Raw genomic sequence first — 24,832 nt, 5'->3', positions numbered from 1 at the left:
AAAGAAATTGTTCATTGTTGGTTTATTTATTCTTCTTATACAAGCTTATTCGAAATGATTTATGATTTGTACCGAAAAGTGAAAAAGTACCGAAAAGTACCGAAAAGTAAAAAAGTACCGAAAAGTGGACCGAAAGACCAAACGTAGCCAATGTCAGTGTCTGCCACTAGGCGTTCCTTTACTTTTTGTGCCAAAACTCAGCCACGCAGATCGGTATGCGGGCCTTACATTTCCAGCATAAAACAAACGAAACTTTAAAATTTATTTCATGACAGAAAGTTGAGTTTATAAATAAATTAAATAAAGTAAAACAAGCTGATTTAAAGTTAAACGTCGACACAAAGGAAAGAGAACTAGATTGTGGCTTAAAGAATCTGAAAACATATTGTCAAATTTAATCCGGAACCAACCGACTTTTCAACACTGCCTGTTCTTGATGAGAGAGAGATGTTTGTTTTATTTGCCTTCATAATACGAGTCGAGAAAACGAAACATATTTACATAAAAATCAAAATATAGCAATAGAAAGATCTGGCAGCACCGAACAACCTTGCGGTTAACCAGTCAAGGTGCTGCCTGACATCAGGCATCATACATTGCAGCGTCATACATTTTACATTAACTGAATCAATAAACAGCATGATTGAAGAGTTACGAAACCGAAATGAATCATATGAGGTTTGAACGTTGAACTAGCGACCTTTCAATCATTAGTTTGGTCATACAGCTAGCCCTGGCTGTTATATCCTTGTTTCGTAAAAAAACAATATGTTTCGTTGTTCCACATGATCAAGTTTTTGCAAAAAATGATGAAGTAATTTCATTTTTGTCCCAGATCGGCTTGTTAAAGTACGATGACGTCATAGAGTATTACGAGCAAGTAGAGAACAACGACGGTACCTGGGTGAAGCTGACAAAGGTTTGGAAATGCTTTTGATTGCATCCACTTAAATACTACATTTTCACCTAGTGCTTTGATTCACTGGGCTTTATTGTCCGTATGATGGTAGAAAAGGGTGAAACCGATGATCTTACCTAGAAAAAGATCGCGTACGAAGCACTATAGACAATTATTGAAATGCTAATGCTATCGGTTTAAACTTTTGCCAGCATGGTTAAATGCACGTTTTTTTTTAATAAAAACAAAAAAGAAAATAATTTGCTGTGCTGGTTAGAAACCTTTTCAATGGGAGATTTTTATGACGCAAAAATGCTCAGTTAACTTTTTAGAAGCAAAACTTGACAGAAAATATTGCGAAGCATTCTACTCTAATAAAGTGAGCATGATCTGAATTTTAGTCTGACATAGTTGCGTCTCTACCGGAAATCGAACCCCTGTCACTTGACTCAGTTGAAATGACAAAACCATTACTTCCCCAGACGAGCATCGAAAGGTTCTGTGACGACGACATAGCCGACGCTTGGTGCATTTCATTTCACAAACACTATGGGAGGACTTTCCTTGTACCTGTTGAAAACACAGCCAAGAAATTGACCAGAGTCACCAAGAAGCCTGATCCTAAATCTGGAGTCCAGTCTGTGGTATGTCGCAGCTTCTATTTCTTGATTCGTTATCGCAACCACTGTGCAGCTAACAAGAAGAAACGACTGAAACTGCAATGAAACTATTCGCCTGACATCTAATTTAAAGCTTCGTGCGTTTATTTAGTGCCGTCATGTCTCACCTAATGTCCACTGGTTAAAGATTTAGATTAAGTGGACGGAAAGGCAAAGATTTTTCATGTCCATTATGTAGCCTACAGTATGTTATTAAGTGTTATGCCAAAAAGCAGCGCCGAAAGCACCATTTATGGCACATCTATACCACTTTCTGTGCAAGGAAAGGCTGCAACTGATTCTCAATTGCCACTGCATCGCTTTGTGTGAAGTAAAATATTAAATATAAACATGTTTGTTTTCCGTTGCCAGGGTGATAGCAAAAAATTAGTCAAGATTACCAGCAAAGCTGCCACAAGTGGGCGCCCTAATGTCCCCAAACCAACTTTCCAACCAAATGTGCCCTCCCCCAGCGCGTTTACCAAGGAGGCTGAACCGTTGAAAACATTCTCTGACTCTTTCTCGCTCTCTCCCATGGACGGGGGAGTCCTCCAGTGGAAAGAAAAAGTCCCGGGGGAGTATAAAGTGGCCAAGTGTGGGAAGTCAGGCCACAACATCCGTTACAACCCGAGCTTAAAGGCGACACCAATAGGTGAGTGGTTATCGATGGAAACCCTGCGTTTCGCAGCGTTGAGAAACAATCAAGATTTCATTGCAAACTGTTTTTTTTTAACTTAAATTCGCCTGTGTAGTCAAAATTACTTACACATGCTCCATCTATGACTAGTGTGGACACTGGACAATGTCTGCATTCTGCTGCTAATGTATCAAATAGATGGGATCTTTGTGATTGAACAAAGCCTAAGTATGCTGCTTATCAAAATTATATTATAACTGCCAAATTTAGGATACTCAATTATTCACTTTATACTCATTGTAACAATGTGTATTCGCGTATATAGTGCATACTTTTCAAAAGAATGTTGTGTTTTTTATGGAGTTTTAGTTTGTACTATATGACAAGTGAAGTTGTTGTAAATATTAAAGTTTACACCAAATGTTCCTGCAGGCAAGTTGGTGATGGGGAACGTGTTTATGGCCATGAGTGTGAAGAGGAACAAAACTGGGATATGGCTCCTCCTGCAAAAAAGCTCTTTATCCCAGTAGGTTGTTGTATTCAACTTTGTCGTCTACGGATGGAACTCGAAGATTCGTGCTAAATTTGAGCGATTAATTCTGTTCAATCGATTGTAATATTATATTTTAGTTCACTTTATAAAGTTTAACTAAAAACATTGTTGTGCAAATTAGTGATTTGTTGCTATTGGGTCAATTGGTTATTATTGTATCATGTTTTCAGATATTGGAGAAATAAATTGACGAAAATAAAGAGTTACTTCTTCCTCTCAATTAACCCCTTGGTTAAAAAACATTCTTTCAGTCACTCTTGGCAAGATTTAATAATACTATTTGTGATTTTTGATCCAAGTGAAAGTTGAACAGTCTTTTATTGTTTTTAAAGATTCTGTGAAGAAGTACCGGACGACCGTCACGCATGGACGCTCGCAGTGTCACGTGGTGGGACGGAGTATCTTCAGCTCAAAGAAATCGTCGAGTTGTCTGCGCTTCAAGGTCTCAGTAAGCAGCCAAGGAGTGTGGCTCTGACGGATGAAGCCACTGGCTCCAAGATCAATATCAACGCGGCTCCTGATGGTGCACGTCTCCTCAACATCTTTGAGGAGCCTTCCTCCGTTCCAGAACAAGTTTTGAAACAGAAGAATGACTTTCATAAACCTGCTTCATCTTCAGTAGGAGCAATTGAAGACACGAAGACACCCATGAAACTTCGGCAAGAAGCTCCCAAACGAGTCATTGATAAGGCTGGAGTGAAAAAAGGTCCTCAGTGGGAGTTTAAAAATAAACATCACCATCGCTCTTCATCGGAATCTGATGTGACGAGAAGAAATGCCAAGAAAAATGGTTTGTAAAGTCTTGATAGTTAATTTTGAGTCTAAAAAGTTTCTTGGTCAGGTAAACAATGGAAAAAGTTTTTTCCAGTTGTTGGATTATTAAGCATACACCCAACACTCCAACAGGTCCAGCTTCCCAGCCTTATTGAACTAAACATTGCCTTGTTCGCTTTTGAGTAGTTACTGATTGAACAGTCATTAATCAACACCGCTTGTATTTATGTTTTATTTTTAATTTATTTTAATAAATTAATATTGAGTATTTATTTTATTTATGTCTTATTGTATATTTCAGGGACAAATAAAAACGGAGAAGGAAGGCCTGGAAGAGGGAAGGGGGTTGTCCATAGCTCCAAGTCCTCTGGTCGTAGCCACTCCAATCCTGGCGAGAAGAGGCGGCAGAGTCTCGGTGGAGCTCCATCATCCAAACCTATGTCCAGGAAGAGCCTTGTGGAATTGCAAACTGCTTATCGTCCGAGAAACGACTCTGTTGGGAAGGTTCCTCCTGGGAAAACCCTTCGTGGAGGAATCAAGAAAGTCAGCAAGCCGACTTCTCAAATGAATGGCGTCACTGATGACGACATTCCGTTCATCGATGACGTCATCGACGTTGAAGGAAACATTTTGTCCCCAGTCAAGGAAAACCCAAATGGATTAGACTCCGAAAAAGATAAGCAAAAAGCGGCAAAATGTGAAGGAAAAGAAGTAAAGAAAGAGGAACGTCAAAAGACGGAAAATGTGCCCAGAAAGTCCAAACTGAGGTTTGCATGCAGATTTTATATTTTTATAATGCTTGCTGTAAAGTTCCCAATTCCATCACCAAAAAGCCAGAGGTTGCCAACGTTTTTAATGCACTGTCTATGTCTTACACTCCTCTTGCTTTTAGAATAATTCGCATATCTTCAGCTAACATTCTAGCCTACTAGCTTTGTGCACTGCAAATGACGATGAGAAAATTGTACCTTAATATCACAAGATGTGTGATCTTCATTCAGTTTGTCGAAATATGCTCTTTTCTAAAAGTTTAGAGTTCTCCTCTATAATTGGCCGCTCTTCTCTCGAGGAGATCTTCCTCTCTAGTTAGGCATAATTGAATGATATGGGTCGGTATAGTATTCTATTGCATTATTTTACATTAACAGAAAAGAAAAGGTTATGTCAAAGCGGAGACCGTCGCAGACTGCCACTGACAAACCCGCGTTCACAGCAACGTAAGCGTGATTCTAAATTTACCTCATCAAGCAACTAATTGAATCCTGAATCGATATTAAATGTTGGTTTTCGATAACACTTGTAGTACATGCTTTAGCAAGCTACCAAAAATTGCTGTTTACTTCATGTTTAATTGATATTAAATCATCCAGAAAATTGTCCGAATCCGTGAAGACAATATCGCCCCTGGTTGCCGAATGCTCCCGGGCTGTATTCGCGGCTTTTCTGTGGCACGAAGGCATTGTGCATGACGCAATGGCGTGTGCGTCATTCCTAAAGTTCAATCATACTGAACGATCGCAGGTCCTCAAGTTTGTTAATGCAGGTACGTATCTACTATTATGGTATATGTGTACTAATTTAGTATGTATGTATGTACTCATGTTACGTTTAAACATGCAGGTATGTAATCACTAATCACCAAGGGTATTTGACTTTTTATTGTGCTTTTACCGTAAATGTTTATTTTTTGAGCATGGTTTCTAGGAAAACTCTTTCATAAGACATAGAGTTTATTTGGGCCATTAAATGAAAACTTTACCCGATAAATCAACCACTTTTAAATGGTCCTTCAGTCATGTACTCCTCTGTAGTGGTCGAGCCCTAACCCCTGCTTTACCCCTCTTACCATTCCTGTTTCTGAACAGAAGTGTTTAGCCAGACCGCGCATGAAGCCTGCTAGCGTGAATGCTGCAGCGATACGGTTTGGTTATTAAATCGCCATCTGCTCGCTGTGTTCTCAACATAGAGATGATACTTTACAATGTAGATATTAACGACCTGTTTTAGCCTGATGCTGCAAACTCGCAGCATCAGGCTAAAACAGGTCGTTAATATCTACATTGTGAACTAAGCAACGTTGATAATGCTGCTAAAAGCGAAACTCAATCTATTGCATATTGCATTTGTGTTGTTGCTATCAGGGATGTCTTCAACGAAGGACAACTGCCAGCCGAGGCGTTCCTCAGGTACTGCAGGAGCTTCGTAGTTTTTCATTTAAATTTGTGATCATGTTATCATAATAACAATGTTTGTAGTGACGCTTTCTAAATATCTGGTCGAACAGTTGGTAAGAACTGGTCGAACAGTTGGTATGAAAACCAACATTTTAATCATTTGACTGATTGATTATATTGGAATCTTTAACCTTGACTATCCTAGAAAGTAAATCCGTCATTTCTACATTGATTCTATGAATCAATGTAGAAATAATGGATTTTGCTGTCTGGGATACTGGGAGTTTCTTCAAACACAAACACTGACGCAGGCCCGGTCAGCGAGAATAGCAGAGTAAGATTTTCGCGTTTTGTTGCTTGTAATTACTACATCCACAAGGTGCCACTGAATGGAAGCCTGTCCTTGTGGTGCGTGACTCAAGCGCACACCTAGATGGTTAATACAGCATTGCTTGAACTCGCCAATTTTCTATTGACGTTTAAATTTACGTAAAATTTAAATTTAATAACGTTTAAATCATTATTTAATTAATTTTTTTAATGAAAGTTTTATTAATTAATTTTTGGCCTTTCAATAACGTTTAAATTTGAAGTTAAAATAAACGTTAAATTAACATTACTAGAAAAGGACAAGGTTTGTTGGTGTCTCTTGCCCATAAAGTCTGCTCAGTATGTATTTAAATTGTAACATTGCAAGGAGAATGAAGAATCTCTCCCTTTGTGTTCATATATTGAGCTTAAAGCCAACAAATTGACGTTAACCCTTTGCTTTTCAACGTTTTTTTGGAAGTTAACTGCTCAAGGGGGGGCCATTTTTGGATCAAATTCAATCAGCTGTTACGAGTTATCCGCTGATGCTATTTCAACAGAAGTTGCACTGGTGTGAAAGCAAATCATTTGTCTATAAGTTTGAAAACTCATTATTTTAAAATTTTATATGTTAAACTTGATATTTCAATATTTGCAAAGGTACCCAAAAACGACAATTTTGATTTAACTTGCCGCCTTTAATTAACCGTGCTAATCCGATTTCATGCAAACTTCTAAATAACAAAGAGCTCGATCGAACGCACGAAGTGTGTGTGCGGTGTGCCGAATCATTGCATTGATTAGAATTTACGACTTGCGAGCAAATCTTATTGTAAGCTACTCAGTACTCACTGATTCTAAAATAGTTACAATCAGAGTAATATTGTTATACGAATTTGAAAAAAAACAAAACTGCGTTTGTTGTCTTACATTTTTGTCCTAAACTAATGCATTCCGAAACTCATGGCTAGCTTCTAGTTTTATGGAACCAAATTTCTCATAAGTAACAGCTTAGCCTGCTTGAATAGCTGTTTACATCTTCGTTTGTCTATTTTAGGTCTACAATTGAGTTTGTAGTATGAATATTTTTAGTAGAGAGAAGACAATTGAACAAGTTGTTGAAATAATCTGAAATTTCTAAGTTCAAATTAAGTGCTTTTGAAATTGTGGATTTGTGTCAAGTCGCATCACAAATATCATGCAGGCCACATCATAAGTCATTTCGCTTACGAGTGTTTATAAACATGACTCATAAATTACATCCACAAAAAATACAGCATTTACATCAACAAAGCTAAGTTCGAAGCTCACTTTTTATTGAAGATTGTGTCAATCAATTTGAAAATACATTTTTAGTCCGCCAGCGTGGAAATAATGCAACAGCGAATTGAGGAACATGCGTAAACAAAGGAAATGTGAAATAACCCACAGTCAGCAAATCTACATAAATTTAACCTTTACAAATGTTGAATCAATGTAAAAGGACTGGATTGCTTACTGGGTCCTTATTGTTTGAAGCACTAAAAATACGCGTAAAAGCGACAACGTCAGCAAGGCAGTGATTATGTTTCTGGCCAAAAAAAAATAACGTTTGACTTCAAAGATAAAAATGATTATAACGAAGCTTCAAAGTTTGTCGTAAAACATTTTACTGAGATACAATAAACATAATCATTTTGTGCCAGATTGTGAGAGGACTTCCTAGATTCTTTCCAACGATTTGCATGATTGCAAATTATTTTCTATAACTTTACATTGTTAAAAAATGGCTTCTTTGTTGAAACAACGTGGCTACAATTCTATAAAAAATTCTTAGGCCTACTACATTGAAGTAATGAAATTTTTTTTGTGATTTTGCCGATGACGTTTTACAATATCCGAGAAGTAAAAAATAATAATGATAAATTATTTTACAAAACCGTGGTTTGCAAGTGCTTCACAAAAAATTGTTGGGGGAAAATTTACTATTAGACGTAAAACGTTTGTAAAAGAAATTTGTCGGTTTACGTATTTATAATGTTTATTGCGCTGTTATCGAATTATAAACTGCCTGTAGGCTATTGTCTACCTTTGTGGTTGCCGGCCAGCTTAGAGCAGCATGCAAACTAAGCGTTTATGGTATTTGCATCGTGTTATGATTCTCGAAAATTTCCCACAAGGTCTTTATTTTTATCGTGATATTTTGTGCCTCTTCTGTCCTAAACTTGAAGTTATTGTGCAGCACTATCCACATCGGTTTTTAGACTCAGTCTTCATTGAAAATCTTTTGTGTGGTGCATCATTTCAAGTAGTGTCTTTCCCTAAACTGTTACACAAATCGCCCAGAACCAGGTTGATTATTATGTATCTTACAGCAGTTGAGAGCCCGTTATTGTATGTGTGGAATTATTACTGTAGATGTCTGACTAAATTCATGCCAAAGTCGAGCAAATTCTGCTTTCGGGATCCTTGCCGTTATTTACTGTATTTTTTGTTGATAAGTTTAGGCAGCATTTTTCCAAGATAAATGAAGACATCGGTATTGTTCGTCACTTAGATTTAGTTTTCTCAGCATTATTTATTCATTCTTTGATCCACTAGTTTGTCCCACTTTTGGTATAATCGGATCGTTTATAAATGGCGGGTCTTCACAATAGCCGGCCTCTTATACATTGGCGCAACGTATTCAGATGTTGAATCAATGATGAAGAAAGCTGATTTGTTGTTTGTCTTATGTGACGCCTAAATTTATGCCTCGTCTACAGTACAAAATATTTTGTAATGTACATTGTGTACATTGTACATTTTGTTTGTAGGCCTACATTACAAAATATTTTGTAATGTAGATGAGGCATTATCATCTTTATTTTGCGCTCTTTGGAACAAAACACAGTGCACTGTGAAACAAAAATACAGGACATAACAACAAGTAGGCGACATAAAGCAGTGAAGGGACGCCATCGAGTTAGCTGCTACGTGTAAATGGAGCCTATCTCATAATTTTGAGTGTATCTCACAATTACTGTTTGCAAAAACGCTATTTCTCCGGCTTCTCCCAAAAGCATTTGCAGTGATACATTTCCTCAATTGCAAGTTTTGTCAATGAGAGCATTTCCATAGAACGTTTATTTCGAAACCAGGTTTTCGTGTCTTTATCCAAGAAAAGATTTCTTATTGTATACAAGATTTCTTATTGTAACGTTTTTTATTCGTCAATGAATATTATCTGCTTGAAACAACTGTTTTGAATAGTTTGTGGCCTCCATAGCCTACTATTTTGATCGTGGATTGCTATTCTTCTTTGTAGAGCTGATAACGCAAAAAAGCTTGCTATTATTGTTTCTAATTAACAGCTTTACGATCACTGGCTTTTCTTTGTAGCATAAGAAATAACGCGCTTTGTATTATTGAGGTCAAACCAAACAAAAGAAAGCAAGAGGATGCTTCTCTCTGCTCGCGCATATCGATGCACGAAGCAATTATGAGCTTATGGCTTGTCATCGCAATGTAATCCATTTCACGCTTTGCTGGAAGTTAGCTAGAAATAGCAAAAATTCACCAAAATCTTGAATTTACAAGAAAACTACACAACTTTTAGCATCAAATTTAATATCATCAGATCCGCCTGGCAATTTTAGGAAAAGTCAAGAAAAACCAAGTGCATGGCGTTACTGTGCTTCAAATAATTAAAGGAAATATGAGGGGGGGGCCAAATCTGGCCTCCCTTTGAGGAGCAAAGTGTTAAACAGCTTATTTTCTAAATCTTTTCAACATCTAAACGTCATTGTTCTAATCACTTGTTCAGTCTCCACCGAAGACGAGCTGATGACGTCAGATGGAGACCTTGTCGCCCCACCCCCCGATACCCTGGTCCATCTGGCCATGTTTTGGGACAGGTTGTCGGAAACCGTCACCAAGATCGCCGTCAAGAATCAGGTTGGTATCGTGCCATTGTTAACAGGATCTGGTAGACAAGTTTCTTTTGGTTTTTATGTTAGTAGATGGGGTTGCTGGTGCAGATTTTCTATTTCCACAATGATCTACGACTAGTTTCTATGCCCTTGTAATTTTACCTCTTGCGTACTCTCACTTGTGTAGTCTATCTTTATCGTTTTTGTTCCCCACTATGGTTGAACCATTCCACCTTCATAACTACCCTGCATCCTGTCAGACAGCTGCTAGTTTGCTGAGGTCTAAAAAGTGAACTGTAGCAAATTGCTGTCACTTTTGTTTGATAGTAACATTTTTTGATCGTCGAAGTTCAAGCTTCACTATTCTTATAATGCCTTGACTTTTGCAGAGTCTTCCCATACCCACACCTGTCAATCAAAATCTTAATTGCCATGGCGACAAGGCTCCGCCTACTTCCAAAGTCTCCAAACGATACAGCGTTGACGCGGTGGCAAATGGTTTTAACGATGCTGAGGTAAAAAATAATTTTATTTTTAAAGTATTTGTTCATTTATAACCACAGCGGGACGTTTAATCAATGTAACGTGATGAAACCCAACAACCGTGAAGTTAAGTTTTTCTTATCCACGGTCTGTTCTATGCAGCATTTCTTAAAAGTTCCCCCTTTTAAGCGCAAAGCCATCCAGCGCAACTACCAACCAATCATGCCACTGGTACAAGCTCGACGCAACGCCCAGCAGCACATGATGCCCTACTTTCAACCTCAGCAGCTACAAGGTGATGTGGTGCATAGCTTTCCCAGTCAGCAAATCGCTCATTTCTTATATTAAGTCAACGTCTGCATACGTTAAATCTATGTAAAAAACGACTGATTTGGTGGCTGGGATGGTGACGATAGCTGCTTTCATTTAATTGGCTTACATCTATTTCTATTTCATGCTGATTGGTTGAGTGATTTTAAATTAAAAAGATCGTTGTTCTTTATTTTCAATCGTTCCATTTTCCATCGTTCTTTTGCTATCATGACAACAGAACTTATTTTCAGACTGCAGACCCCCCAACGCTGCCTGATCATAATTTCTAGCAGTCTTTTTAAACTGTAGCTAATTTTAAGTTGAAACACGCTTTATAGACGTTGATTGAATGTTTAATAGCATTGCAATGGTGTGTTTTTACGTCAGCTAATGCAGAAGCAGGAGACCACTTCAAAGACACAGCCTGCGATTTGTGCGACAAAGTTCACCCTTACCCGGTGACCTATCATATGAAGCAGGTACGTAGCTGTTTTAACGTCCTTTTCACTTCTTGTGTGACGTGTGTTTGCCATTTCGTTTATGACCTGTCCAGGTTTACAACTTGAAAGAAAAATTGGAAATAAATTTTTCAACGACATTCTTTGAAAAACTGCAAAATTGTATTGTATCTTTCAAATTAACAACAGATAAAATTCTCATTTACAAGTAGAAGTGTTCTGGGCAGTTTTTGACTAAAATTCTTGTCTACTGTTTTGTTTACTAGCCTTGCTCAAGGTGATAAGTTGATTTTGTTGTCGAAACTCAGCTCTGATTGGTTCGTTTCAGGCGCATCCCGGATGTGGCAAGTTTGCCGGTGGATTAGGATACAACAGCAGTGGCCACTACTGTGGGGGCTGGGCAGGAGATTGCGGGGACGGAGGTGTAGGGGGAAGCACCTGGTACCTGTTGTGTGTCATCTGCCGCGAGAAGTACGTCTGTTAATTGATGATGTCACATCGCCCTAAAATTACGTCTTAATACGTTTACGTTTTGATGAAACCAACGTCACAGCAAGTTTTATCGTGGCATTTATGTCGAATCTTATTTTACACTAATTTGCATGAATACAATTGCAACCTTTTTCTTCATAGAACAAATAGCTTGTACAGTGTTTCCTCGTCAACAGACGTATATGAAAGCGATCACTTTTGACTGGTTGCATGATTAACATGAGCCACGAGCCAGTTTATCTGCTCTGCCTTCTGCCGCAACCTTTGCAGTCCTTGTTCTTACTACATCCAGATGATCCAGGAACACTTCATCGTTGCTCTTTTCCCAATATTATAATGCATACATTTGTTTGTTTTATGACGAATGTAATCACGTGATATGCAGCTTCTTCCCACAATGCATTGCAGGTACATGTCACGTAAGAACGCCGCTCTGCCTCCCAAGAAAGATCCTCCGCCCCCAAAATCTTCCGGGAGCTGGTCGAACCGCTTGCATCACCTGCTCACACTTCCAACTAATGCTCATCAGGTAAGATAAGATATGTGGTTTTAAAGCAAAAAGCTCTTGAATTAAGAATAGAATGCAATTCAACGTGTACAAACATTGAATCAATGTAAAAAAGGGATGATTTGCTGTCTGGAGTTCAAACATGAAAGTTCTTTATCAAATTTCACTACTCCACATTCATTGTTTCAGGTGATGAAGGATAACGCCATGTTCCTCCTCAATCTTGTCAGTGCATCTGCAAGCTCCCCACTGTCCTATGAGCAGAAGCTTGAATCAGGTATGCCGCCTTCACAGCGCGTGGTCTCTGACATTTTGAACAGAACTGTGAGAAATGATTTCTTATCTTCTCAGATTCGGCAAAACTTGAAATTCTACACGACGACCCAGAAATCGACGACCAGAAAATATGGGATCAAAACTGTACGTAATGTGTTATGCAGACAATAATACGTATTGCTCTTTGTTCAGTATGATGATTGAGTTGTGCATGACATTCACTGCAAGAAAAGCTCGTAGCTTTTTCCCCTTAGTTTTAGCCACCTTTACTATATTTTGAGACTTATAGTTCATCATAAGTGACCACACAATATGAATTATCGCTTTGTAAAAGAAGGGTTAGTCGCCGGTGAGAGATTTATGAGTGAAATATTAATATTGAGACATGTTGTTTTTGTCTTATTAAAAACACATTTCATTGTCAGGTGATAAATCTCTCTTTTCTCGCAACGACGTTAGCGTAGCTTCGTCATTATATACGTAATGATCTCAGCCCGTTGCGTCATTTTGACGTGAATTACTCTTCAGATCTTCTTCCATTGTCGACGTGCTGTCATTGCCCTTTCCCTGCTATCCCGTGCGCCTACCTTGCCAAGCATGGAAAGGAAAACGGAATCAACAACAACTTACGTCCACGCAATGCGTGAGTTTAAATGTTATGTGTCGTCTTACTTACGTTAACGTGACTGCAAAAACGTAATGACGGCTCAACCAAAACGTAATGACGACTCAACCAAAACGTAATGACGACCCAGATCTTAGTAGTAGTACAATTTTAAACGCTATGTTTTCCTTATAAAACAAATGCATTGAATAAGCTTCAATTACAATTAATTATTTTCATTACCAACCAGCAAAGTCAGTGCCACTTTTACATTGATAACGTCTGCCGACGGTGGATCTATGTAAAAGTGGGACTGATTTGCTGGTTAGGTTTTGGCAACGTTGGTTTCAGGTCGGACACACGTGTTACTCAAGAATATCGCAATCGATCGTTGTCCAATCAAACTACGCCGTCTAGCGGTCAGTTCAAACACTTTTATGCCCAACGATTGTCAATGACCCCCGACAGCACCCCACACAAGGTAATCATACACACGGCTTTCTTGTACAGGTCACCATTTTTAATTACTGCCTGCATTGCCAAGTATGAGACGACATGTGATTTTAAGGCAGAAATTCTGCGCAAAGTTGTTTCGTGTATAATATTCAACATCACATCATCCAAATTCGGTTGTGTCTCCAATAGTGGCGATGGCCGGTTCTTTCCTTGCAACGATTGCCTTTGCTCTTATTCTCCATCTCGTTCTGTCCATCGCATCGTTTTTTTTAGTCCGACTTTTTCAGCCTCATTCTTCATCTGTTCTTTCCATGTTCTTTTCGTTTATAATGCTGGTTTAGTTTTACGGAGTGTTTCCGTTATAATTTTGTACTTTTTTTTTAACAAAACACTAGTTTGTAGTAATTTAAAATGAAAGTGAAAAGTCAACAATAATCTGATTCCAGTGTAATTAATTTTTGTGTTTCATGAATTTACACGTTGAGTGGCTCCTTTCAAAAGCTTATATTTCATTATATTGCTTTACAGACCGAGTCGATCTTGCTTCACCATCGAAGCAGACTCCTCAGATCTGTGTCAACTGGCTCCCACCCCCAGAGGAGGAGGGCTTGCAGTGGTGGTGATGCGTCACCTAGTGGTGAGTATTTTGCCGAAATTTGTATTTTTATATTATGAGAAAGTTTCTATGATCAAAGTAACAACTGTCCCCCCGGGGGCTTGACCTGCAAAAGGGATTCAGACTCTCCATCGGCAGCCGTAGGTGTGTGGTTATGTTTCACTTGTTCTTTGTAAGATTTTGTCTTTATAATCTAAAAACGCCTTTATTATTGTAAATCTCAGTAACCGGGTTTGCCTCAGTGGCTCAAAGCCTCTACTAATATGCGAAACTGCTAGGGTTAAAAATGAACAATTTCTGAAATCACTCAGACTCGTGACAATGTTTGTCCATGATATCTGCTGTAGTATGATACCTTTTAGGATAAGAACTTTTTCCTCATTTTATTTTGTTACCATTCGATTATTGAATGTTTTACTTGTTTCATCAACCGTCCAGTAGGAATTCAGTTTTTGAACAGAGTTGCACTTCTTGCACTTTAGAGTATAAGATCTTCTGTTAGGATCATGAGCAGCAATTTACTGCAAGAATGTGTGTCCTTAGGAGGAGCTACTGGATCTTTTCTGCTCCATAATCCTTCGGCATCCATGAAGAGACTGATGCACGGAAAGTCCGGGAACAGCAACAATATCGCAAGGGACGCTGTCCACGGCTCCCACGTCATGACGTTCGTGACGCAACGTCACGATCTGAAGTCGGTGCACGTCACGTTGCAAATGACGCTGCGCAGGGCTGCCATTCGGGTTTACGTCTTACAGGTATTTTTCGATAAATCTTTAGTGTTTATGAAATCACTTGTGGCAAACAGCCAGGCATTTGTATTTACGTGGCCATCTTTGTGTTGCTGGGCTAAACTGCCTGAGCATATGGTATATCTGTTTTAGTATGGTTGTTGCGAAGCTAAGTACATTTTCTACCTTGTGATGAACAGATTCAATCAATTTTTATTTTAGCCAAATATAAATTTTGTTGCGTAAGGAATACAGTCGTATGCCAGATGGGTTCGGCAAAAAACACATAGAGATAGGCTAGTGGGTACCCCAAACCTTTCATGTTTTTGACTTTCAGTTCATACTCACTTTGTGGTTAGAATGTCCGCCTTGAAATCGGTAGGCATGAGTTCAATACTTTGTCGAGTCATACCAATTATTTTTAAAAGTCATCTAGTTCCTACTTGGACCTCAGCAAAGGAACGGATGCATAGTAACAATATACTCGACTGAGTCAACACTGTCTACTTTGAAAAACACCGAGAGTAGCAATATATCTGTAATGGAGAATAACAATAGAAGTAAGCGCTATATGAAAACACACATTATTGTTATGATTATTTGATGATACTTATTCCTCTTCCTCAGGCGCTAACTTGGCTCTTGAGGACGGTGGTATCCGAATCTTCCATTCATGACATCCTCTGGTACTTCGTCTCGGCTCTCGCTGGCAGCAGCTCCTCCAACAAGAAGAATAATGAAGAGCAGAAAAGCGCGGACAACGAAATGACTGATGATGAAATTGAGGTCGGAATTTCTTTACTGAAACTTCAATTTGTTTTTCTTTTTTTTAATCTTTTATTGATTGCGTCATTGCACAGCACTTTAGTTTGTTTGTTTTTCGTATCCAGGGTTACACCCACTGGTTGAAAGTTTAGTTTAAGTAAGCGGGAAGGCAAGGAAGCCAATCTTCGTGTCCACTTTCAGGCATGCCTTTAAGTGTCTTTACAAAGACACAGCTGCATGCTCTTGAGCGGTGTCGAACCGGTGCTCACGCCAGCGTCATAGCCTACTAAGGCTCCCACTAATTGGCTACGCATTCGATATTGCTTTAGCAAATGAAGTCAGATAGACCCTAAAAAAAGTCTAATAACTGACCATAGACGGAAATCTACGCATCTTCTTAAATGATGATTTTTCATCGGCAGGAGACCAAATCGTTGTACGATCACCCAGTCAAAGACATGCTGAACGCTGGCATCCACTCTATGATGCCTCTGGTTGAAGCTTTCCATGGCTTTCTCCAAACTGTGTCCGACATTATGATGGACTTGCCTCCCAATAGTCCCGTGCAGCTCATGGCTATCAGGTGATCGCATTAGAAAGTTGATTAACTTTAGAAAATGTTTCCCATTTTTTTCTAATAAATGTTTCTGTATTCTTTGATTGTTTTTTTAGTTTGCAGATGTATGATAAATCCATTGCTATGAATTTATTACTGTTCTTTATTGTTTTTACTTAGTATATCAGTCTACCTGGGGCCCTTGTCTTCTCCTGTACCTTGCATTGTTTACTACCCTTATTTTGATAGCGAGGCTTTGGTTACCTTTCCACAATTTTTCCCGTTGCTTTAGAGCAGGGGTCACCAAACTACGGCCCGCGGGCCGGAACCGGCCCGCGAACTGATTTCATCCGGCCCGCCACGTGCTGCAGAAATAACAGCTGCACTGCAACTGTTAAGGAAAAAAGTTACCAAACTTTTTGTAAAGGACTGACGTTGCTGTTGAGCTACACGCAACCTGCTAATGATTTTTCCATATTGTTTCTTCTTATGACATCGCAAACTTTGTTGTTCAAAACACCAATGTTTCATCAGTGGGATATCTCTGTTTAGGCAAATAGGCAAACCAGCCAGACTAGACATCATAAACAAAAGGATTTGGACAATTCAAGTCAATGGAGATTCTAAATAGTTGTAGGCCTATATCTTAGCCTATATCTTTTCGCAATTTGCATCCGGCCCGCAGATGTTAATCTCGCAGCAATCCGGCCCTCAGAGAAAAAAGTTTGGTGACCCCTGCTTTAGAGTCTTGGACTAACAGTAATTCTTGATTTCGACTGAATTTAATGAACCTCATGCTCACTTGTTTCCGTGAACATCTCGTAATCATGATCTCCACACCTTTTCCCAGATGCTGGAGTCTTCGAGTTTTACCATCCGACCATCAGTTCCTCCACAAGAGCAAGGTCTTCTCCCACATCAGTCAAATCCTCTCCAAAGTTGACGTCAAAGCAGTGCGAACCCCCCAACAGAAGCTGGTCAAGGTGGTTCTCAACCAACACAACCAAAATTACATGCCTGTCTCGGAGGTGCGCATGTTCTCTCATGCACATAACTAAATATGTTGTTGAACGTTTTTTTATACGTTGTTTTTATTGTAAAACAGCGACGAGTTGTGCTGATGATGTGCGCAGATTAGTCTCTGAGGGGGTGAACGCTTCCTCGCACAGACATAAATAGTACCATCATGATTTGGCGAGAAATGTCTGTACTGCGCGGAGGGGCGTGTGTAGAATTTGAAAGTTGTCTTTCTGATAGTCGCGTAGAAGATAAAAAAAATTGAGTCGGCTTTAAACCATTGAGCAATTCAATCATATCTTCAATAACGAAACGTCAGAAGTGATCAAAAAAATGAAATATCTTCTGACAGATGTCAAACCCACACCAATGCTTTATACGAACGACTCGGTTACATGTCTTGTAATACAAACGAATATATTTTCACACGAATCAGTTCAATCATAAACAGCTAAAAATCGATTTCGATTAGCTGGCAGCTAGATCATCTTCAGTTAAGCTTATTCAAATAAACGTGGTGGGGGATTTTCGACTTAATATCTTGAGGTGTCTCTGGCTGTGTTCACCAGGTAGCTCTCTTCAATTGAGATCTCTTCTTTCAGGCACTCCGCGACAGAGGTAAGGTGACTTGTCTTTGCGATGTCACTTCCAAAGTCCAAATCAAGACATCGAGTCACTCATCAATAGCCAACAGTCTAACTGATGGATCCACCGAAACCTTTTGGGAATCCGGTAAGTTGCTTTTACGTCTACTGTAGTATCGTTGTTGGAATGTTTCGATTTTATGGGATTTGTGATTAATAAATCGATATTTCTAAATATTTTGCATTCTTTTGGAAACTGCAAACTAGATCAAAGTGAGAGAAAATGTTTATTTTGTTGTTTGCATCAACCAACTGTCGCAATTAGACCAATACCCCCAGATAATAAATTCACCCTTTCTACGTTGATTCAACGTCTGCAGACGTACAGTCAATGTAAACATGATGGATTTTGCTAGCTGAAAAATTGCATGGGCTGACAAACAATCGTAAGGACACAGAAATCCCATTTTTACAACAGTCGTCAAGTCAGCTACTTTTGATGATGGAACACTATTCCCTCTCGATACTAACTGTCCACCCGCGAATTAAAGATTTTTATATTTCACCTACTTCTTGTGTGACGTCACACATCTGGTTTCAGGCGATGAAGACAAAAACAAAACGAAGCACATCACAATTGATCTTGCCGGCGTCGATCATTCTGTGGTTAAGCTGCTGGTGCATATAGACAACACAAGAGACTTGCAGGTGTGTGGTATTATTGAGTTGGTAACGTGGCAACATGTAAAAGATATTGATGGACAAGCGACTGGGCCTCTTGTTGGGTTTTTAGTTTCAGAGTAAGACACGAACGAAAAGGACGCGGTTGTAACCTACTGGCTGGCTATTGGTATAAACTGGTCTGCAGTGTGCAGGCGTTGAATCAATGTAAAATGTCAATGAATCAATGTGTTTTCTTTTGCAGAAAAAAGTCACATCAGTTGTTCTATCCACTGAGATCAATGACGAGTGGATAAGAGACGCAAACAAAGACTTGCACGCTCAATATGTTGGATGGCTCGTCTTCGATCTGCCAATGTCCGCTGCTGTGAGTGCTATGCGTCTTGACCCAACACTAACCTAGATTTATTGTTGTTAAGGATTTCTTACAGCATTTAAAATAAAACTGCAAAATATTGTACAAGCTGAACCAACGATTGCGTAGACATGCAGATATACAAATCACTATTATACTTTTTAAAAGCGAATCGCAACTGACATTTCTTGGTATTTGACAGAAAGATAGCCGTTCTAATTGGAAAGCAATAACGAATTTACAGAAGTCGTTCTCATGGAGATATGGGATGCTTTCTTTTTTGTAACTGATTTATTGTCTGAGTTTTAGCAATCTCAAAGTGATATTGTTTTTCGCAGCAACTTTAAATGTTATATTTTCATCAGAAATTGAAAATCGAGTTCCGTGGCCCAGATAACGGACTCCGAGTTCGTCAAGTCAAGTTACTTGGCAACTCTAGTGACGGCCCAAAGCAGGTGGATCAACTGCCCACCCAGGTCTTAAGAGCTCAGACATGCGAAGCAGAATTGTTGAAAGTCTTCAAGTTACTAACTGCGGAGGTGACTTGCCACTAGCCTGTTATTGATATTGCGAGAAATAGGATTTTATATTTCCAGATGAATCAATCAACGTCTTCGGACGTTGAATTAATGTAACAGGACTGATTTTACGAGCGGGTTTACCAGATGAGATCATCATTCAAATTTGGTTTTTCCTCACTGGTAGGTGTCGTCGATTGCTGCATCTAGTCATATATCTGCAGTTTATATAATATATCGGCGCTATAGCTTGTTTTGTAACAACCGATATCTTAAATATATTTTATGTCGTTGAATAAAAATAACATCTAACGTTTAAAAGATGCAAAATGTCTGCTTTTTTTCTTGAATCTGATTAAACTTAATCCCACGCGTTTATGTTCAGGTGTTCGGGCAGTTGTTGTCAGAGCAACAGTCCCCAGCTTCCAAGTCCGGAAAAGCGTCTCAATCTTCACCTAATGCCGATTCCTCCGAGAAGACTGATCCTCCTGATGTTGGAAAGTCATCCAGCAGCGTTCCTGTGAGTCCTCGTGATGTGGATCCCAACTTACGGGAACACATGGTGGGAATCCTCTTCAGTAGGAGCAAGTTGACCTCTTTACAAAAGAAGGTTTGTATTCATGATTTTAATGCTTTTCTTCATCACATGTGATTTCATTTACTGTCATTAATAGTGCTAGCTATAGCATTCGATATGCTTAAACAAGAAACGGTTAAAGAAGCCAAAGCCTTGTAATATTGTTTGGGGTAGTAACTAGTAAGGTTCATGTTGATTGTTGATGATAGTGTAGCGCAAATAAAAGGTAGTGACAACACCTTCTCTTTATTATCTTCAAGTTTTGAACCACCAATCAACGCTTGAGTACAAGCCTGTAGTTAATAGGGCCACAACCCCCCCCCCCCCCCCCCCTAAAAAAACAGCAAACACTAAATATGGCGCTAGATGTTGTCGTTTGATTAATTATTGTTCAGCCAGAGCTAACTTTTGCTGATATAAATGTGATGTCAATGTATCTAGGGCGTACAACTAAACCCCAATGTTCAAACTAACAGTGACAGTTTTTTTACTACCCCAACGTTTTTTACGTTAATTTAATGTAAGAACGTTACCTCTATAACATGGGAGAACACTATATTGGAGTGTGATGTAAATGAATAAAAAAAGAAGACAAATCTGCTAATAATAGTTGTGTTTTTTTCATCATTGTCAGGTATTTGAGCACACAGTACAAGCGCTTCACACTGAGGCAGCTCGAATAAAGGAGGTTTGGGAGGCCAGTTTGGACTCTGCTGCCCCACAGTCGTCCCAGGTCAGTGTACTGAACCCCACACCAGATGCTTGCTATATTTGTACTTGTACGATTGTGAAAAAGAAGTCAGTTATCATTCTACACTTCTGACTTTCAACACTGCTTAACTCTATTTCCATAAAATGTGACTTCTCACAAAAATTATGTTGTACAATGGCCAATGCTTAACCCGCAAAAAAATTTGGTAAACCGACTTAATTTTGCTACAACGCACGCTGGTGTTTGCATTGAAATAAAAAAATTATCAACTTTGAAAAATCTTTACCTTAGGTTTTCTCAAAAGTCGTTTTTTGAACTCAGGCCTTCAACAACTGCTAAATCCTTTATATTGCTTGTCACATTGTTATGCACCAGTGGTCACACTAAATAGTTTGCCTACTTAAATGTCTTACTCTAACCAGGCAAAGCTCCAGGACGTATACTGCTTCGAATTGCTGTCAATGCTTCTCGCTCTGAGCGGCTCTAATGTCGGCTACCACTACATGGCGCAACAGAGCGTACTTATCAAGGACTTCATATCATTGCTGCACACTGGAACTCCACGCATTCAACGACAGGTGAAATTGATCGGCTGGTGAATAGAATCCGTAGATGGACAGAATAAAGCTCTTAAAAAAGAGGATTTTTTTGCAGCCATACAAACAAATGCCAACTTCGTATAGAAATTTTATGGTAATGAAGCAACATCAATAATCATTATAGATTTCAAGCATGTCATTCAGTGGTATGCCACACCATTAAATCAAATTATTATTTCTTTGGAAATTCCTCAAGGAATTTCTGAATAAGTTGGTTCTGGAAAGGACAGGATTTTTCTGGATGGATTCTGTCTGTTTTTTTGTTTTTTTCAAAACTTTATAAACACAGTTTCAATATTTACTGATCTTAACTCCCCGCATCTACCTCCACAGATCACGTTGCTCTTCCGTCGCATCCTCTCAGAAGTCAGTCCATCCCAATTGGCTGACGTCCTTTCCGCGAGGATTCCCTCACAGGATAAGCTAACCGATTCCTCACCAACTTCTGAGGTACCTCCTAGTCTACGTGGACATCTGTGGTTTTGATTGGGTGATGTAGCTGGCTGAAAGATGCTTTGTTTTGAAGTAACATTTTGTTTTGTTGTAAAGAAAATTAAAAAAAAAGTTTTTGAAGACATCTTTTTTTATCAAATATGATTCGCTTTTGGACAACCCTACCTCGTGGGTTGTCTGTGAAAGCTGGAGTTTGACCAAGCAAACTTTTTCTTTAAATGTTTGATCTACTGCATATTATCATCAAGAATTAGGAGAAAGTTCTGCATTGTGGCGAGTTGTCCCCAAGTAAGACATTTGCCCAAAAAAATCTTTTTTTTTTCTTTTTGACTATTTAGTTGACCCTTGACATAAGTGGTGTTATAATTGCAAATGAAGATCGTGTCATAGGTGAGAAATTCTTTAGTTTTCTTTTGGTGAAACATGAATGGAAATTCTAAAGTCGAAAGTCGTAGTTTCTTTAATGCAAAAAAACTAAATCCTCATTGAACAACCGGTTGATTTCAGGTTTCCACTCCTTCCACACCCGAATCGGAGTTTGGAGTCTTGGACCCTTTCTTTGCCTGCATCGCCAAATCTCTCTCGGTCCAAGTGAAAGGGATGCAAGAGTCATTATCCACAGCTGCTGCTGCTTCAAAACCGAAGAAGACTTGCTCTTTGAAGTTGCGGGCTTCCTTCCCTGGCAGGTTGGTGGTCTCACTTGTCCGCCATCTAACGGAAACAAACTTTAGCTTTTTCATTTTTTTTCACAACATGAATTAAAATATACCCAGACAGCAAAATCCGTCATTTCTACGTTATCTGGGTAGTTTATAAGTTTGAAAACTTGGATGGAACGGTTTGTAGAGCCGCTCACGTCATACAGCTGTCAAGTGCTTTTTGTTCTTATCTGCACTTAGTTCGCGGGAGCTTTTTTGTACTTTGTGATCGAGAAGTTTGCCTTTTGCAATCCTAGTGAAAAAGGCTTACCGGTACTACACAGTGCAGTTATTTTTACTCAAAGTTTTGCTAAATTAACTTCATTTCTCTTTGGGAAGACCAAGAAAGATGAAATAATTGTTACTAATATTTTAATTGAATATCTTTGCATACAGTGTTACAGTTACTAGTTATCAGTACAAACGCCAGCTCAGTAGCTTTTGCTACAATGTATTTTCTTCAATAAATATTGCAAATCGGTGCCATGTTTTGTTCGTTTTGATCATTGTGTGGGATAACAAGTGTGTTCTCTTGTGGTTGTTTGGTCTATTTAACATTGAGAGTTAAAGTCCTTATCCTCCTCATCTTGTAGGCCGGATGCAGACTCATCCACATGGTGGATGCACGGAGCCATGCAGGATCGCTCCACAGTGGAGGCAATCATCAAGCTCTTGGTGGACATGTCCGCGGTAAGTAGATAGGCTGGTTGTGATTACGTAACAATGGTACTACCATGGATACAACAGTTCATCTGGCGACAACTAGGGTTGCTGAAAACGAATTTTTGTTATATCGATATAGAACGAACGTCTAACTTAAACGAAGTCAAGACAAAGATTGTTGAACCTAACCCTAGACAGAAAATTCATAGTGTTATCACAAATTGTAACTGCAACAACTCGATGCACCGTCGTTCAATCAACTGTGCCGGATCAAGATAATGCCCAGACTGGCAGTAAATTGTTGTGCTGGAAATGATGGTGACGACATTGTTCACCTGATGTGGAATACTGTAGAGATAAGTGCGTCGGCATCGGCAACTTTTGATTACCGCATCCACATTTGTATGAGAAAATATTGATCATCAGAATGATGAAGCTCTTCTGAAGGAGTAGATTGATAGATAAATGTTTAAAAATCATATACAAATACTCTTATAATAAGTGGCTTAGGTTAAGGCGAAATGTTAGGATGTGTAGCGTTTAACGTTGTTTTCTTACTGGGTCTATTCAAATACCAAACCTACAAACATGCGCCTTGCATTTAAATAACTAACTATTCAAGTATATTTTAAACCTCACCGATTTTTGCCGCTTATGCTGTTGATTGGCATGCTGGACGCCGGTGCTTTTTTTATTGGACATAAAGAAAGACGAAAAATTACCTCGCGTTACTGCTAACTTTATTAATGATTATTAGTAATGCTAATTAGTCAGTAGATTAAAAATTTACTGTCGTTTATCTTGGTTTTAGAACGAAATAAGCCCGGCTTGGAGCTCGGTGACCAAATGTGCAGTTTCTGAGGCGATCCTGGCCTTGACTCGTCTGTCGGAAGTCAACCGTGAACCCGAAAACTGCCTCAAGAACACCAGCTTGTGGCAGGCGTTGGCCTCTCTGTGCGTACTCGACCGTGACCACGTCGACAAATTGACCTCAGCAAGATCGACTCAAAACAAGACAAAAGTGAGTTTTGATTGGCCACTATTAATCACGTGATAATTTGGTAAATTTAGGATATGAATCGGATACTTCCACCAAGAGCAAAATGCAGTCAGATTTCACTAATCAGACCTACCCTATCGGCATCGAAAGAAAAAGTTATGATACTCAATTGAAGAACTCTGTTAACAGAATTGTGTCAGGTAGCAGTGGAAGGTAAACTAGGTCTGACTGTTTTATGTTTGACTGCGAATGCGTCAGACATATTTTAAATTTCTTTGGTAGGGTTTGAAAGGCGGCCATTATTCAATTTCTGTTTGGTTTCTACTAGTTTATTATAATATGCAGCGATCAATGCGGAGTTTGAAATATTCTTTCCAGACAGAAAAACCCGTTGTTTTTACATTGACCATGTAAAAGCGGCTGGATTGTTAAAGCATAAAAATTTGCGTGAGCTAAATGTATATTTTGCAAAAGAATTGATGTGATGTCATTGAAACCACTGGGAATTAAGATTCGAAACTCATTGATCTGTTATTCTTTTTCTTAGCATATGTTCCGTTTCTGTGTTAAATCGTTTACTACATGCAGAACTTCAGTCTGCTGCTTAGATGTTTCACGTTTCTGTATTCCAGTCAACACTACTGGTTTTTATATATATATCAAATTGCTTAAAATTGACGTTCAATTCGCGCAGCAATTTTTTTCTTTGTGTATCATTCATAAACCAATTTATTTTCAAACAATAAGAGCACTTGAAACGCCACCACACAAATGGCATTGCCGAATGGTGACACCCTTCGCTTGGTATCTATCCTTGGTACAAG

General features: G+C 38.9%; 1 protein-coding gene across 1 annotated transcript in view; it reads left to right on the top strand.

Moving 5' to 3' along the window:
- The window catches only part of LOC145768851 (E3 ubiquitin-protein ligase MYCBP2-like), a 72,583-nt gene that overhangs the window by 32,580 nt on the left and 15,171 nt on the right, over positions 1 to 24,832 (top strand). Inside the window, exons 51-84 of the mRNA XM_082580457.1 lie at positions 836 to 919; positions 1,381 to 1,542; positions 1,930 to 2,209; positions 2,627 to 2,720; positions 3,080 to 3,537; positions 3,823 to 4,288; positions 4,670 to 4,738; positions 4,892 to 5,064; positions 9,789 to 9,919; positions 10,284 to 10,409; positions 10,540 to 10,696; positions 11,092 to 11,168; positions 11,476 to 11,618; positions 12,048 to 12,168; positions 12,337 to 12,424; positions 12,499 to 12,567; positions 12,952 to 13,066; positions 13,379 to 13,508; positions 14,012 to 14,120; positions 14,643 to 14,857; positions 15,458 to 15,616; positions 16,018 to 16,178; positions 17,002 to 17,179; positions 17,771 to 17,900; positions 18,354 to 18,460; positions 18,678 to 18,800; positions 19,154 to 19,327; positions 19,692 to 19,916; positions 20,518 to 20,622; positions 21,018 to 21,173; positions 21,528 to 21,644; positions 22,155 to 22,333; positions 22,939 to 23,035; positions 23,820 to 24,029. Of these exons, the coding sequence (XP_082436583.1) occupies positions 836 to 919; positions 1,381 to 1,542; positions 1,930 to 2,209; positions 2,627 to 2,720; positions 3,080 to 3,537; positions 3,823 to 4,288; positions 4,670 to 4,738; positions 4,892 to 5,064; positions 9,789 to 9,919; positions 10,284 to 10,409; positions 10,540 to 10,696; positions 11,092 to 11,168; positions 11,476 to 11,618; positions 12,048 to 12,168; positions 12,337 to 12,424; positions 12,499 to 12,567; positions 12,952 to 13,066; positions 13,379 to 13,508; positions 14,012 to 14,120; positions 14,643 to 14,857; positions 15,458 to 15,616; positions 16,018 to 16,178; positions 17,002 to 17,179; positions 17,771 to 17,900; positions 18,354 to 18,460; positions 18,678 to 18,800; positions 19,154 to 19,327; positions 19,692 to 19,916; positions 20,518 to 20,622; positions 21,018 to 21,173; positions 21,528 to 21,644; positions 22,155 to 22,333; positions 22,939 to 23,035; positions 23,820 to 24,029 (5,388 nt within the window). The remainder of the gene's footprint in view (positions 1 to 835; positions 920 to 1,380; positions 1,543 to 1,929; positions 2,210 to 2,626; positions 2,721 to 3,079; positions 3,538 to 3,822; positions 4,289 to 4,669; positions 4,739 to 4,891; positions 5,065 to 9,788; positions 9,920 to 10,283; positions 10,410 to 10,539; positions 10,697 to 11,091; positions 11,169 to 11,475; positions 11,619 to 12,047; positions 12,169 to 12,336; positions 12,425 to 12,498; positions 12,568 to 12,951; positions 13,067 to 13,378; positions 13,509 to 14,011; positions 14,121 to 14,642; positions 14,858 to 15,457; positions 15,617 to 16,017; positions 16,179 to 17,001; positions 17,180 to 17,770; positions 17,901 to 18,353; positions 18,461 to 18,677; positions 18,801 to 19,153; positions 19,328 to 19,691; positions 19,917 to 20,517; positions 20,623 to 21,017; positions 21,174 to 21,527; positions 21,645 to 22,154; positions 22,334 to 22,938; positions 23,036 to 23,819; positions 24,030 to 24,832) is intronic.

Source organism: Aplidium turbinatum, chromosome 4, assembly GCF_918807975.1.
Source record: "Aplidium turbinatum chromosome 4, kaAplTurb1.1, whole genome shotgun sequence".
Lineage (NCBI taxonomy): Eukaryota > Metazoa > Chordata > Ascidiacea > Aplousobranchia > Polyclinidae > Aplidium > Aplidium turbinatum.
Note: the sequence above shows the minus strand (reverse complement) of the source record. Positions and strands in the feature narration are given on the sequence as shown.